This window comes from Sinohyriopsis cumingii, chromosome 10 (genome assembly GCF_028554795.1).
Source record: "Sinohyriopsis cumingii isolate HCF-2022 chromosome 10, ASM2855479v2, whole genome shotgun sequence".
Classification (NCBI taxonomy): Eukaryota; Metazoa; Mollusca; class Bivalvia; order Unionida; family Unionidae; genus Sinohyriopsis; species Sinohyriopsis cumingii.
Window position 1 is genome coordinate 68065009 of NC_142970.1, and position 16011 is coordinate 68081019.

A 16011-nucleotide genomic window follows, 5' to 3' on the forward strand; every position below is an offset into this window, starting at 1 on the left:
CCACGTTGAGCGTTATGTATAATCATCTTTTTTCTTTTCACTTATCTAATTGTATACCCTCAATCACTGTGATAATCATCAACGATTTCATCAATAAGAGACCGAAAACATTAATGCCTATGATACCGCCTGCAAATAATCGTTCACAAATATCAGCTGTTTCATTATTAATTTCTGGGGAGTTATCACCGGTTCATTTTCAGAATTTATAATCGTTCAGCATCTGCAAGGACATTTGTTGAGACATGGCATGATAAGACCACTCCCCTCGGTACCTAAAACAACACCACTTCCATTTGCTTCTTCTTCCTCGATACGAGGTGGGCTGAATGGCAAAACTCAGAGTAAGGACGTTTTTTTAAAATCTTTTCGACTTGTTTCTCAAATTCTTCAAATGTATCCTTATATTTTTTTAATACTGATTTTGGATATATCATGGGACTCTCGAAACATAAAAGGAATCCATTTTTTTTATGGAACACAGGCGGTGTTTGGATATAATAATTTATCCCGATTTTGATATCATGTAGCGGAAACATTTACAGCATTTTCTTGAAGTTATCTAAGACCTTGTTTAGTAAATCGGGTTGGTGGTTTTAGTTTTGGCTTAGCAAGATCCATTACATCAATATTCTCAAGTACTTGTATTTCTTTTTGTAATTGTGGTTAAGCCGCATCTATTTTAGATGGAAGTTATCGTAGAATCTTTATTGCTTTTTTATTATTTTTTTTTTTTTTTTTTTTTTTTGTTCTTTCTGCTATTCTTCAAGTTGATCCAACGTAGGAAGAAGATCGTTGGTAGCCTCTTTAACTCCGTCGGTAGCCTTCATAACCGGTTTAAATAATTGTTCTGCACCTTCTGCAAATTCCACTTGACACTCCTGACGTGCTTGTAGTTGCTGATTGACAGCATCACGAACAGGAATATATTTTTTAATTGACTCTAGTCGCTCTTAAGCTAATCTAGCTGTGCGAGATTCCATTGTTTATTTAATAACGATTCAGTTACTCACACAAGAGACTCACACACTACAACAGCAGGTATGGTGCGACCAAATACGAGTGTCCGACGGGTAAACGAACACGTATAAAAATTTGAAAACACGAACGACAAAGCTAAATTAACAAAATTAGCTAACCCAATTAAAGAAACTCTCGGTTTTGGTTAGAGGCTTCGGTGTGACTTTATTGATCATGTATTTTTTTTTAATTTTTATTTTTTCGCTTCAAGGTTTTTTTCATAAATGAACTTTCAAGCAAGTGGTCTGTTCACCCTCCCTCCTGCCGTCTAAATGGCGAATACTATCACTTAATTAAAATCAAATTAGTGTATCGGTTTTAATAGATGACCGTCCATAAAACAACTTTTCTATAGCATAATGATCATAGTTCCTGTACTGAAACTCACAAAACTAATTTTTAAACCGGTTACACGTTGCTAAATAGTACAGACATAATTTCAAGTCTCCGTTGCACAAACCTTTAACATGATTATTATTATTGTTGTTGTTCTCGTTATTATAACTATTATTATTATTATTATTATTATTATCTTGTTGTCAAATGATAGTGAGAATAACAACTTTACGGAAGAAGAGCAGTGATTTAATTCATACGCCTCTTGGTTTTGTTCTCTCCTCCTGATTGGTGCGTTAGTCATAGGGGTTTCGCCATATTGGGTAAACCACGTTTCCAAAGAGAGGCACCGGTCTGGTTCAACATTGTGCAATCTAGCAGTAACTGACACATTGATAAGCATTTGCAGTTGTGGATGTGAGATCCGCGTGCTTCTTTGCATATTGGCCCTTAATCTTTGATATTACAGGTAATTCTTCATATGCACTTACCGGTTTGCTGTCTGGCTTAGTGGCTGTCTTTCACTTTATCAAGTTCCTGGGAAAGTGTATTTGACGCATGGATAACAAAATACTACCTGCATTGAAGACTCTTTCGTTTCCACGATTGTATGAGCTCTTAGATGCGTAACAAGAAACATAATGTTGTAGGAATTTAGTATATACAATCAAGAAAATTAGCTTTAAAGTGATTGTGTAATGTTGTTACCTCATGAGTAATCCTGATTATTGTAGCAGTATTCCTTCAGTGTAAGATATCGACCCTGATAGTTATGTTTTGGGGCGCCCTCTTACTGCCAAAATAACGGCACTGTGTAGCGTGTTCCTAGTTTGACTAACATCGGAACGAGAATCAAATATTCAGGAATATCTCGCACACTTGGCAGCCCATGTCGACGCTTTTCTACCTATTTAATGTCATTGATTTATACGTTTCATTTCTAATTACTGTGGTGTCTTTTTCTGATAAATTTAGTTTCTGACAGAAGCAAATCTACATGTTTTTAAGTTTTCTTGAGGTACATTTAAGGTGGATGTTGTGCGATGGAAGCAGAGTATACTAAAACCGGTTTAAAGGATAACTATCTTGAACGAAACAAGCTATCTTATCACTTTTTATTTATTTTGTTAAAGAAACAAACTTTAGCTTAGTTTAAGTGTGATGCTATTGAAAATGTTAGTCAATATATATAGGGGGCGGGCTTTGGCTCCGTAGACTCCCAGATTGGGGTCACTGTCCCATGAGACCATGTTGGGGAGGACCTCCAAACTCCCCTTTTGATTTTCTTTCATATTTTTTTTTTTTTTATGGAGGCCAAAAATCATTTTTGGTTAATCCTCTCTTTACTCAGTTAAAATTTAAATAATTATTTTCATTTAATCAGATCATACAGGAAGCCAACACTAGTAAAGTTCTTTTATTTAATTACATTGACTTGATGGATTAATATAAGCATTCAGGGGATCTGGTTCGATTAATCATGACAAAACCGCTCAACGCAATGCTAATTAATCATACCAGCTTTGTTTAGCTTTCTTTTTTTTTTTTTTTGTTGATAATTTAGTCACTAATAGTCCAACATTCAGTCCAGCAGAAACTTTATTTACATAATGACATTTTAATACTTAAACCATATGATCATACTTTGCAGTGTAATATAAGTGACGTATAATGCAACCATCGATTTCACACATTCAAGAATTAAATGCCCCCCCCCCTTTTTTTTATTATGGCTAGCTTCACAAAGTACATTTCTGCCAACCAGGAGTTCAGAAATTTATTTTTGCTGTACTTTACTTGCTTTGCTTGTTAGTGAACTGCTTCCTAAATCCCAGGAGTGATCACTGAATGCTTTAGATTTTTTCTCGATAAGCAAATTATGAACTCCATTCCCACCAATGAAACTTACACTAGTCAACTTGACCTGGCATTACTGTACCAGATATATAAGCATTGATTACCATCATTAAATTTAAAGAAGGAATGAAGAAACATGTCACATAGCATATGTGCCTCCCAAAAACTAATTTGGAATAAATATGTTATTTAGTAAAAAGTTTTATTTGCATGTACAAGTTAACAATAAAAAGGTGGGATATAAATTGTAGGAAATATTTATCACATGTATGGTAGCTTAAGACCACATTTGAACTGTTAACATTAATCCGCACCCATGTTAGTTATAATAAAAATAGGGCATGGTTTACTTGTCAATCAGATGCTAGTGCTTTCACTAGTTGTTGAAACAATCAGTATCAGCAATTTCAATAATTGGCTCTACGCATTATTGGCATAATCTGTAAAAAGTGACATCGGTACAGCTTTAGTATTATCCAGACAACTGACAGTGAAACTAGAGGGCATGTATTTAGGAATATCTTGTACACTTGGCAGCCCCATAGACACTTTTCCACAAAGTACTAATTGCTTTACTAAGATTGTACTTACTTGGATGTCTTTTCCTAATGGATTCAAATTCTGACGCAAGCAGATGAACTTGTTCCATTGACATACATTTCATTTGGTTGAATGCACTGGACAACCAAGAATGCCAGATTTGATTTCAGTGGTAATAAGTCTCTTTAATAAATAGATTTACCTAATGAATTTATTTAATATTATTATATTTTTATTGATTTCAATAAAGAAACACACTTATATTTTAACCCACTTCAGCATTGCTTGGCTCCGATTGCATTATGCTTGCCCCATGGATTCAGCAGCTCTGATAAGCATCTATCCGTGATATTATTTTATCGTTATTTATATTTTTGATTTAGATATGTAAATTTTGTTTGGTTATGCACTGATTGAAGGCATTAAAAAGTAAATTTTGTCTGGTTATGCTCTGATTGAAGGCATTCCTAATTTACATTTATATTCATCCTGTTGAATTATTACAGAAACAGTCGAGTATAAAATGCCACCAAAGAAGAAGGATGATGCCTCCAACAAGCCACCACCCCTTATTGGAAGAATGGGTACCAACCTGAAGATTGGAATTGTAGGATTGCCAAATGTCGGGTAATTTTTATTTATTTTGTCAAAATATATCCAGTAAATATTAAGATTTAAAATAAAGAAATGCAGAGTATGATAAAACAGTTTTTATAATAGACGTGATTTCTTTATAACATATTTTGCAATCAAGATTAGAAACTTGACAAGATCCTATAAAGACACTTTAAAAGTCATGTAATGGGGATTTTTTCAAGTGTACATTTAGGTGTTCACGAAATCAATTTGTTTAAATATTTAATTTTCATGATGTTGAGATTAGTTTCAAATGAGAAAATATCTGCATTGAAATGTCTTTTTGTCAGTGTCTTATCTGCCTCACATCCACATCTGTATTAGATGGTTTTAAAATAAGGAGTAGATTGATCAAAGGCTACGGAAACGATCATTCCGGAAATAAAGAAATATTGCTTCCTTATTTAAAAATGCAGCCAACAATGAAAGGGAGGCCAATCTAGAGAGTATTTTTGAGCAGAAATAAGAACCACCATATATACTTGCTTAGAAGTTGACCTTTCTTGCTGAACATTTTGTTCATGCAGAGTAGGGGTCATTTTATAACTGTGACATACAAAATATTTGTTTAGCAAGATTTAATGTTGAAAACTCAAAATGCTTGCAGTACAGAAGAATGCTGTTTCCATCAGGGCTGAGTAAATCCCATAGCCCGACGTCCTGGACTAGTCATTGTTGAAGTCAAGCAAGTAAAACTTTCCAAGTCGCTAGTCTGGGACAAGTGCTTTTTTAAAAAGTCAGGCTAGTCCTTATTTTCATGCTTTAACCACTATATTTGCCTTTATTTGGCCAATCTTGCCCTCTGGGCGTACTGAATACTTGATTCTCCCTTCTTCGTGTACACACTTACATCCTTTTACCGCTTGACTGCATATTAGGTTAAGCAACCAAATTATCAGCAAATCAAAACACGTCAAACAAAAGAAAGGCAGTATGATCAATTAGCAGTGTTGTAAGCGGTTTGTTGCAATGAGTTTACTCAATCTAGATCATAACGAGCGGCTCACTATGATTTTAATCCAGCGAGTCAGTGTAATTAATGAAAGGTACTTTACCGAAATCAGTATTGGTTTCCTTTATGAACTGATTAAATGACAGTATGATTCTTTAATTTATAATTGATTATACAGATGATTAACTTCCACGTGCAATATTGTGTTTGAAGCAAAACATTTACGCTAATTAATGAGCTGTTTCAGTTCATATTTAAAAGAGAAAATTGATGTTATGATCACTTTAGAAGTAGTTGTCAAGCAAGTTGATAGTTACTCTGTGGATGAAATGAGTTTGCTAAATTATTTTCGCAAGTAATGTAATAACGGCGATTCGGCGAAGGTAAATGTGTTTGAAAATGGAGGGATAAAACGTAAGACGGATACTGAATGTGCGGTAGCTATTTCTGAGTGTGAACGAGGATTTAGTTCAATGAACTTAATCAAAACTTCTTTAAGAAATTCCTTAAACCAAAAGAGTTTACAAATGCTAATGAACATTTCCGCAAATGGACCAGAGCTTGAGGACTTTAACCCAGACACAGCTATCAACTGTACTAATCGGCTGTACATCTACTAATATCGCGACCAGCAGTACCGGACCGTTTCGACAACTATGAATATCGCCACTTAGTACTGGTGCAGGTGGCAGACATACATCGACATATTTTCAAATCCATCAGCTAAAACATATATACATGAACCTGAAGAAGCCAAGTGTATAACAACCAATGTTTTTGAAAAATTAAATTCTTGTAAGAAATAATTATGTTGTTTATCGTTTTGTTTTTTTTCTTCTATGGATTAAGCACATATGTCTCATCAAATCTCGGTAAGTTATTACCATTTTGGGACCAGTGAAAAATAAGGTGTGACAAGTGAAGAGAAAGATGGAGTTAGTGAATTTTCTGAAACCACTTGTCCTGGACTAGTGGTTTAAAATTTTTTTTGCTCAGCCCTGTTCCATTCTGAAATGTGTATGTGGTATGCACTGTGTTTATCCATTTTGTGACGGTATTCTACTTGTATCTAAAGTTATTTAGAGTTAAAAATATTATGGGTAAATTAAATACTACCCACCACAAAGTGAAGTATCTGTCAGTATTGTTTATATTATGGGTAATTGCTTATGAGTTTATTGCTTCCATTTTTGTACGAGTCCTAACAACCTGAATTTGTATTAATATTTCTATTTTACTGTACAAATACTGTTGCAATAAAAAAAAATTGATTGACATTATATTGACCCTTTCCCATAGCTGCCAACCCTCACGAATTTGGTGTGAATTTCACGACTTTTTCAGCGATTCACGGATTCATGCCGCAAGCCAAAAATTCATGAATTCTCCAATCCTCAATTATTTTAAATCTTTAATAAAATAACCGATTTCCCGTTAAGCGCTTGTCATGATATTCATAGTTGTTGAAACGGTCCGGTAGTGCTGGTCGCGATATTAGTAGATGTACAGCCGATTAGTACAGTTGGCCCGGTAGCATGCATTTTAACCTATTTTAATCTTTATGTATAAGAGTAGTTTTACAAATGCTTTTGAGAGAAACTGGGGCCTAACCGGAATTTTGCTCCGCGCATGCATCACCAACACTGATTTGAGTTACGGTTCAGCATCTAATGTACGATTTTGAAAATGTCTTCACCACCAAGGAAAAAGAAATGTATTACTCAAAAAGTGAAGTTTAATTTGGAATATATCAAAAATTGGCCGTGCATTCTGCCATTAAACATTGATATTCATCATGCTTTTTGCACTCAGTGTGCCATTGCAGAGACGATGTGAGGAAGTACGTCGGTTGCAAAAAACGCGTAGAAGTTGGGAAAATTAAAAATTCACAGATTTCAGCTCCGGAATATTTTAAACAATTGGCGGAAGAAATGCAGGCTACCAACGCAGAAGCATTATTTGTGAGTTTTCTTGTCGAACACAATCTACCTTTATTAGCTGGAGACCATGCTAAACATTTGTTCTGACAAATGTTGCCGGACTCGAAAATCGATTCCAAATTTTCATGTGGAAGGACCAGAAGTGCTGCAGCTCATGTGCATTCCTCACAGCAACAGTGACAGCGAAAGTGTATTTTCTCTAGTGAGGAAAAATAAGACTTTAGGGCCTCCTTAGCTGCAGAAAATTTGTCAGTAATTTTAGTCGCCAAGATCAACCAGCCGGCAAGAAGTCTGAACTGTTTAGAAAACAAATTTACGATCAAGCAGTTGAGGAAGTTCAAGTCTGCAACATTATCATGTCTTGATAAATAAATCTTCCTGCATATATGTAGTGTTTTAGTTTTATATTGCGAACTTGATATAGTGTAGTATTGATGGTCAGAGTGGATGGGATTATGGACGTTTCGGCCCAGGACATTTCGCCCCATTTCAATGGACATTTCGCCCCACATGGTATATGGACGTTTCGGCCCAGGACATTTCGCCCCCCATCAATGGAAATATTGGATATTATAGAAATTCACAAGCATTACACCATTGTCTTCATTTTACTTTAGGGGCCTACCGTTGAGATTTAATTTCATGCCCCATAATCCCATCACTCTCATCCATTTCAATTACATTCAGCGTGCCGTTATATCAGACAATATTTTCCTTTTTCTTTTTCATTTATGTAATAAGACTGATCAGAAAATTAATGTATCGTTTACAGTGATCATTTTCTATACGGCAGTATTTTTATTTTCGCTGTTACATAAACTAATGAAAACCACTTTTACCGTTTGTAGGAAATTGGCATATCACCACTTATCAATCATGCTGTTCGTTTACCCAATCAGCGAGCGTAAATTAGACACAACTTAAAAGGGGGCTTTGTAATTCTAACAGTCAATATCAAGCTCGTATATATGGAGTTAGGTTTATTCCTTTCGCGAAACATAAAAACTACGATGATTAAAGACTTGTGGTTGCCCGCAAAATAGCTTTTTTTTTAAATGTTGAACTTTACTCATTTTTTTCAAGCTCTGGTTAATTGGCTTTTTATCTCCTGCCATTTATTGGCATTGTTACTTTGAATTTTGTAAAACTAGCTATAAATCGGGTCCAAATTACTCGACTGAACTGCTGACAGAAACAATCCAAATTAATGTATTTCATTTCTATACCCCAATCATTATACATTACATCTTTTCAAAGCTATGCACAGAATAGCCCGACATATCACGAGCAAGGAAAACACAGGGGGCGAGGAATGTTAATTGTAATTAACAATAAAGAGATATAAAAATGGTTTCAGAGATTTATATTTTTGAAATATGAAGCATGTATTTGCATTTTTCAATCAACACACATCACTAATCAAAATTACATCTCATGACAAGGTATAGGTGTCAAATTATGATGTGCAAAAGTATACTTCTAAACAGTAACTATGATTTTATTTTTTTTTTAAAATGCATGCAAGTAAAACATCAGCTACTACTATACGAAACTGAAATACAAATATACATATTATCTCTACTGAAGTATAATGTTTGCAACATATGGACAACGCAAAAGGCACGTGTATATAAAATATGTCCAGTTTTGGAAAGCAATACTCCGTCCAGCTTTACTGTTGCTATGTCTAACACGGGCCGTACAATTTGGCACAGCATTTAAGCAAGGTGTTCATGCTGATTTGGTGGTTTCCATACTTCTCCCATAACTTGATAAGGCGACCCTGAACTTTTGTTGTCTGTTTCTTTTGATGCCGTCTTATCTTCCCCTCTTGCAATAGACGAACTACAGATCCAATTTCTCTGGCTTCCTTTTAAAGTAAAGTTACGAGGAGATAGAAAGGCAAATTTCCCTTTCTTGCTCTCCTGTTCATACGATTATGCCACCCTTCCACATCATTATTGGTTCGGATGCTTCTGTCATAAACTGACCAGGAGTCAACAGTCCATATGTCATTGTGAATCCAGCTGTCTTCCACATATCGTAGGAATGACTGCACATTCACTGCCTCTGGATCAATTCTTCGTTGTAATTCTGCAAATGACAAAACTATATCCAGCACTAGATATTAATTTCCTTTTTCCTCGAGTGGATCCTGTGGCTACTACTTCAAAGGTTATACGATCCTCAGAATCCACTGGCACTTCTCCATAAACAGTTTTATTCCTAACTGACCTAAAGAAAGGAGAAAAATCGTGATTATCAAAAAACGAATATTTTACATGAACAAAAAATATGCATCAGTAAAATAACACATGTTTACAAGATACCTAACAAGATTGAGTAAAAGATGATCATTCTTTGATTAGAAGATAGACTCTATAATGATTTATGTACATCAATATTACTGAAATAAATTGTTGCGATTTTCTGTGCTTTCTTGTCCGCTTCGATTTTTAACTTACGCTTCTTCTTCTTCTGGTGTCAAAGATCTGTGTGGGCGCTCAACGTCAGATGAAGAGATATTGGCTGCAAGTGTTGATGCAGCATCATTGTTGACCATAAACTCGTTCACTTGTTGACTTCTATCCAGCCTGTAATTAGAAATATGTCTGAACTTGTCAGAAAATGTTGAAAACATACAAGCAAATATATAGAAAACCAAGTTTAACTATACCGAATATGGTATTTGCACATAAAGACGTATGCAAGCACCCGTACGATTCTAATAAATAAAATAACATTCACCTTGTCAAAATATCTTTATTGATAGAAATCGACATAGAATTTCTCGTGCTCTCCATCTGCCCCCGTGCTGTACCGGTATACATTTCAAATCTGTCTGATGTATTTGGTATGCCGCTTAAGTCCATTTCGACATCGTAGCCATCTGCCTGTAAACAGTATTAATATTAAAACATTATAAAAGTGCACATAAGAACGATTACTAGAATGGAACGTCGTGTAGCCCAAGAAAAACAACGAAATATTTGATACAAGAAAAATTATTTTTACTAATCTTCCAGCATTTGTGATAGGGAGAATGTAGGCAGCGATCCATGTTTTGTTCGCAATTTGTATTTAACCGTAGCTTAAGTACATCGAATGCGAATGGGAACCAGCTACTGTAGCATGTCTTTATTCTTAAAATATTTTGTTTGTAATGAAATCTTACCTCAGGTTTAGAACTGCACAGGTCGCACACAAACTGAAAAGATATCTTTTTACGTCTAAGGATACCATACTTGTAGCTTGATAAACCTGTAAATAGAAACCATTTCTTAGTATCATTTAGTTAATTCTATCGACGTCTTATGATAACATTTATTTTGAAAGACATTGGATATACTGAAACAAGAACAATAACATGCGAGAAAAGGTCACTAGATACATAAAATTATTATAAAAAATGTATTTATTTTGTTAAGCCAGTTCAGTTACGGAATGATCGTAATATGATATAGAAATAAATAAATAAATAAACTTACCAGTATTTCCACATGCTTTATGTTGCCATAGGCCACAAATATCACAATCTATGGCTTGCTGACGACGGGTAACTGGTTTTCTGCAGTAAATGCACGAAGACATTGTTCGATCTATTTATTTACGTGATATTAAAACAACTAGTACCGAGAAATGGAAAGACTGCAATTTATAGAGCCACTGATAAAATTCCATGCAAACACGTGCACGAGCTTCTAAAAAAACGATCTGTTGGACAATGCACTTGAAGAATCATAATTTTTATCCTAAAACTCAGATTTTGATATACTAAGATCAAACGTTTATTTATATGTCATTGTTTTTGTTATTAGTGAACGCCATAACATCTGTGCTAAATTGTAATTTCCTTTTCATAAAAGCTTACACGACTTACTCAAAACCCTGGCTGCAGCTTAAATACCTTGATACCACATTTAGTAGATTATTTAAATATGAAGATGAAAGAAGTTACCTGGCTGTAATTAAGTCCTAAACACTTGCTGGGAGCAATAGTGAATGCCAGAACATTTTTTTCTTTATGGCACCAGACAGATGCACCCCTACTTATAAAAAAATAAAGTTGTTGTATATGTGTATGTTTTCCCCAAAGGTATGTCGTTTGTTTACTTTATAAAAGATTTTTGAACAAAAAATTTCAAAATTTTGTCGGGGTGTTTATGTATTTCCCTAGTGTAATCTATAGGGTTGTTCATCCTAGTCCGGTTTTTGTCACCTTACTCAAAATCCCTCCCCATAATTTCAAGTTGACCTTGGCTAGAGGAAGGGACAGCCACTAAATCAAATTATCCATGTTTTATTATTATATTTTCCTATTGGATACAATCCATCCAATGATAATTTGTCATTGTTTTATTATTTTAAATTTAATTTGGGATTTTTATTTTAAATTTAATTTGGAATTTGGGCGAATAAACGGTGTATTATATTTAAACGACAAATAAACCATATTGTTTTGTATGATTGATGATGTGTGTCGTTTCTCGCATTACCATTATACTGAGACAGGCTGTACTCGAGTGAGGGTTCACACTTTATTTAATTGTACTTCTCCCGACTGGAGCAGGCTGCCTCTTTAACTATTTAGAATAATGCCAAAGAAATCAGATCACAAGGGACACTTAATTATATTTTTGTTCCTTTTAAAGTAAAATGAAGAACGTGGTGTAATGCTGATGAATTTCTATAAATGTCCGATATTTCCATTAATGTGGGGCGAAATGTCCTGGGCCGAAACGTCCATGGGGCGAAACGTCCAGGTACCAGTGGATGGAGTGGTCAGAGTGGATGGAGTTATTGTCATGGTATTTTTCACGAATTCTTGTCCAAATTCACGACTTTTTATCCCTATTTTCACTAATTGTGAGCCTGGAAGGTTGGCAGCTATGCTTTCCTTAAGTGTTTATTTCCCACGTGTTCTGCTGGAGTATGTTGCCCGATCAAGCCATGACTTTAGTACATATACATGTACTTGTTGATTGACAGGTTGATTTACATTTTCTGACCTTTATCAGCTTGCAGAGGCAGAACCCTCTTTGACTGAGCTGCGAGTTTGATATTTGCTTAGTGATAAGATAGAGGGTGGTTATTTAAACTCCCTATGATGTTGCCACATAATTAAAACGTGTTCAGTTAGAACCTTTAATAGATTTCAGACTATGATCAAGGTATTAATTACAGAGCCCAAGCTCTGTCTCTACCTAAGCACCCACATATGGCAGTGAAGCAGAGGAATAGGGCGATATTTACGATGACTAGTCAACAACCATTTACAGAGACTAGATGACAATGGAGAATTTCAGAACTTTATCAGATGAGTTTTTTACTTTATACTGAATGACATTTTTCCTTTTTAGAGGACCTCAGTGGAGATTAGTTGTATTAAACTGAGTCACTCTGTTTAAAAAAAAGACTTATTATTGTTATTATAATGACATTTATAGGACACTTTGAAATTAAAAAAATGTGGAATTAACTTCAGTTTGTTTTATTTGTATGATGCGTGGAATTAACAGGATATTATGAATGAGATCATTCTGTATTATTTTTATACCGCTACGTGACCTATAAATTCATGGATTTATCATACAGATACATATAAAATGTCAATCACTATGTATTTTAGTGGATTTAATTGGGACAGATTGTAAGCTTTCAGATTATTGGTTCCACTCAGTAATATTATTGTATTTTAGATTTGTTCTTTAAAAAAATGTCACATTTATATGTCCAGCTGGGCTTCTTTATTTTTCCAAAGTGCAACTCTGACTTCGATGACAAGTCACCCCTTTAGACAGACTTGACTGGCAAAAACACATCGACTTAGACCAGGGGTCTCTAACTCAAACCACCCTGAGAGCCGCAATGAGGGCACTTTCAATGGCCCAAGGGCTGCACCACCTTTGTTATCTCTAATGACACCTTGTGACACCAATCATTTGATACTAGACAACATCTAAGGGTATAAAATATTTTATTGTTTATTGTCTGATTAAATTAAATTTGTGCTATTTCATTTCAGGAAGTCCACTTTCTTCAATGTCCTCACAAAGAGTCAAGCTGCAGCTGAGAATTTTCCCTTTTGCACCATAGACCCAAATGAAAGTAAGGAAGCAGAATGATTTGATATTGCTTTAAAAGGCTAGTGGTTTGCAAAGAACACAGATTTTCAGAAACTTGTTTTCTGTTTCTTATTTCAGATTTTAACTTGATTATGTGACAATAAATATCATTTGCATTGCAGTATGCACTAATCCTGGAATCCTTGGTGAAGGACTTTTATAACATTTTAACCTTGGGGGAAAGCTAATTTTTGTGAAGCTACTTATGCAGTTTTTTCCCATGTAACAAAATGTGGTAGTTTATCATTAGTCATTACCCATCAGCAGCCATTTTTATTACCTAGCATGATAGTAGGATATGGATACACCTCAGTGCATCATCGTATCTAAATTAACAACATATTGAAATGCCTGAATATGGGAACTGACTGCTTAATCCAGGAACTGACTGGGTTTTTTCTCCACCAGTTTTACAGGCTGCTGTGCATAGCCTATTTTGCGGTAAGAAATGGCATTAAACTCAAAACAACAAGAATTACCTAAGTTGACACCCCATGGCCAGAATGTGCTGATGCATTGTTAAACCCAACGGGGGGGGGGGGGGGGCGGGAAGAGTTGTCTAAAGTGCTCATTATTACATATCATTGCCATCTCACCTCTGTCTGTTTGGGTTCAAGTCTTAGGTGCGGCCAATGTGGCTATGTGAGACTGCTTCCTAGTATCTTCTCGTGGGTTGGTGGTTCTTTCTGGGGTTACCCCATGGTTCTTCCTCCACCATTTGTAGTTATACTGGCTGCTGTGCATAGCCTATCTTGCGGTAAGAAATGGCATTAAACAACAAGAATTACTTAAGTTGACACCCCATGGCCAGAATGTGCTGATGTATTGTTAAACCCAATGGGGGAGGGGGTGCAGTGAGAGGTGTAGGTTCAAGTCTTAGGTGTGGGTATGTGAGACTGCTTCCCAGTATCTTCTCATGGGTCAGTGGTTCCCTCTGGGGTTACCCCATGGTTCTTCCTCCACCATTTATACTGGCCTGATGTATAACCTATCCTGTGCTGAAAAATGGTGTTAAACCCTACAGTAACAACAACAAACCCAATACAACTGTAAATATAGCAAGTAACAATGCGTATAAATAAGTAATAATCAACTATCTTAAATTAGTCTATTCATTCACAAAGGTGATTAGAGATAGTAAGATAACCGAGTGAAATAGGTAATTTGTGAATAAGAAGCTTTGTTTCTCCTTCAGATACATTCCCCAATCACATTACGTTAGAAATATCTGCCTGCTACCACACTAATCCAGCCCAACTAAAAGCTAAAAAATCGTCTTTCCTGTCTATCTTGTAATATATATAAACACACATAAAACAGAACCATTTTTCTCATTAAAGACTCGAAAGTGCTCAGGCTAGTTAGATACTAGTTTTGCACTGTTCGTTGTCAGTTTATTGCATTTATCTTAATCAACCCCTGACACTCATGATCCCTTGCTGGATCCAGTGTACATAAAAGGATTGTCATTCGCCATATGTTTTGTATTCTTTACATATATAAATGTAATAAACTACGAACAGTGCAAAACTAGTATCTAGCTAGCCTAAGCACTTTTGACTCTTAATGAGTCTTTTTCAAAGGCAAATTCAAAACATAGACAAACAAATAAAACAGACAAAACTTTACATGACTATGATAATCTTTCAGCATCTGCAACAAGTCATAGTCATGTAAAGTTTTACAAAGATGTATGTCAAAGAGGCTCGAGTCTAATCTTTAACTATTGTGCAGTTTGGGCACAGCTGACCAGAATGTGAAATGGGGACACGTTGTGGGGGAACAATGAACTCCACAAGTAGAAACAGCGTGTCTTTTGAGAATTTTGCATGTGTTGGATCCGAAAAATCGGTGAATATTTAGTGTAAATATGCCGTAAAATACTTCTCGATGCTAGGTTCAATCTGCATGTTTTTGGATTCAATCTCCTAACCTGGTTTTTGAAAAGATTTATTTTTTGCTTGACACGCTAGAATAATTGATCAGTCATAACTAAATTTATTCAACGACTATTTCAGTTCTTTGTAAATCGTTCTGTACATTTGAAACTTCAACACAGAAGGGGCATTTTTAGTTGGAGCGTATTCGGATTTCTTAGAACTATTGGAATTGAAAGAACTTTCAGGAAATAGGAATTCATTCACCAGGCTGCAAGTTAATTTAATTTTTTCACTCCTGCATTTTGAGAAATAAATTATTTTCAATTATGCAAGACTTGTTTGTTTTGGTATTTCTTGTTGCGTAGTTTAGTTCCCTGGATTTGTAACACGGGATTGATAGCAAAAGTAAAAGGGCAATGAGCAAAACTAACATATTATTTACCCCACCTGGATTCCTGTGTGGTGACACACTCCTTCAAAAAACATCATAACTAGTTGTTGATGAATTGTGACTTGATACATATATCACAGAACATCTGCTTTTACTTTGTATCATATCTCAGCTACCAGATATTGAGAAATTTTTGGGAACTTTTGACCTGTTCATCGTGATGTGGTGTTGCACTTGAAGCGTTAATACCATCACTACGTGTAGATGATGTTGGACTGTCAGGTTAAATGTACTGTTCAGTGACCGTGTTTGATGAAATTGTGTTAAATCCAAA

General features: G+C 35.3%; 1 protein-coding gene across 3 annotated transcripts in view; it reads left to right on the plus strand.

The window, feature by feature from the left end:
• The first annotated feature begins 1655 nt into the window (after positions 1–1655).
• Positions 1656–16011, plus strand: part of LOC149790334 (obg-like ATPase 1) — a 56518-nt gene continuing 42162 nt past the window's right edge. For all 3 annotated transcript variants that reach the window (XR_016423826.1, XR_016423827.1, XM_089972383.1), the window contains exons 1-3: positions 1656–1825; positions 4260–4380; positions 13307–13389. Coding sequence is in view for 1 of the 3 variants with exons in the window: in XM_089972383.1 (XP_089828509.1) it covers positions 4277–4380; positions 13307–13389 (187 nt within the window). In the remaining 2 variants the exon portion in view is untranslated. The remainder of the gene's footprint in view (positions 1826–4259; positions 4381–13306; positions 13390–16011) is intronic.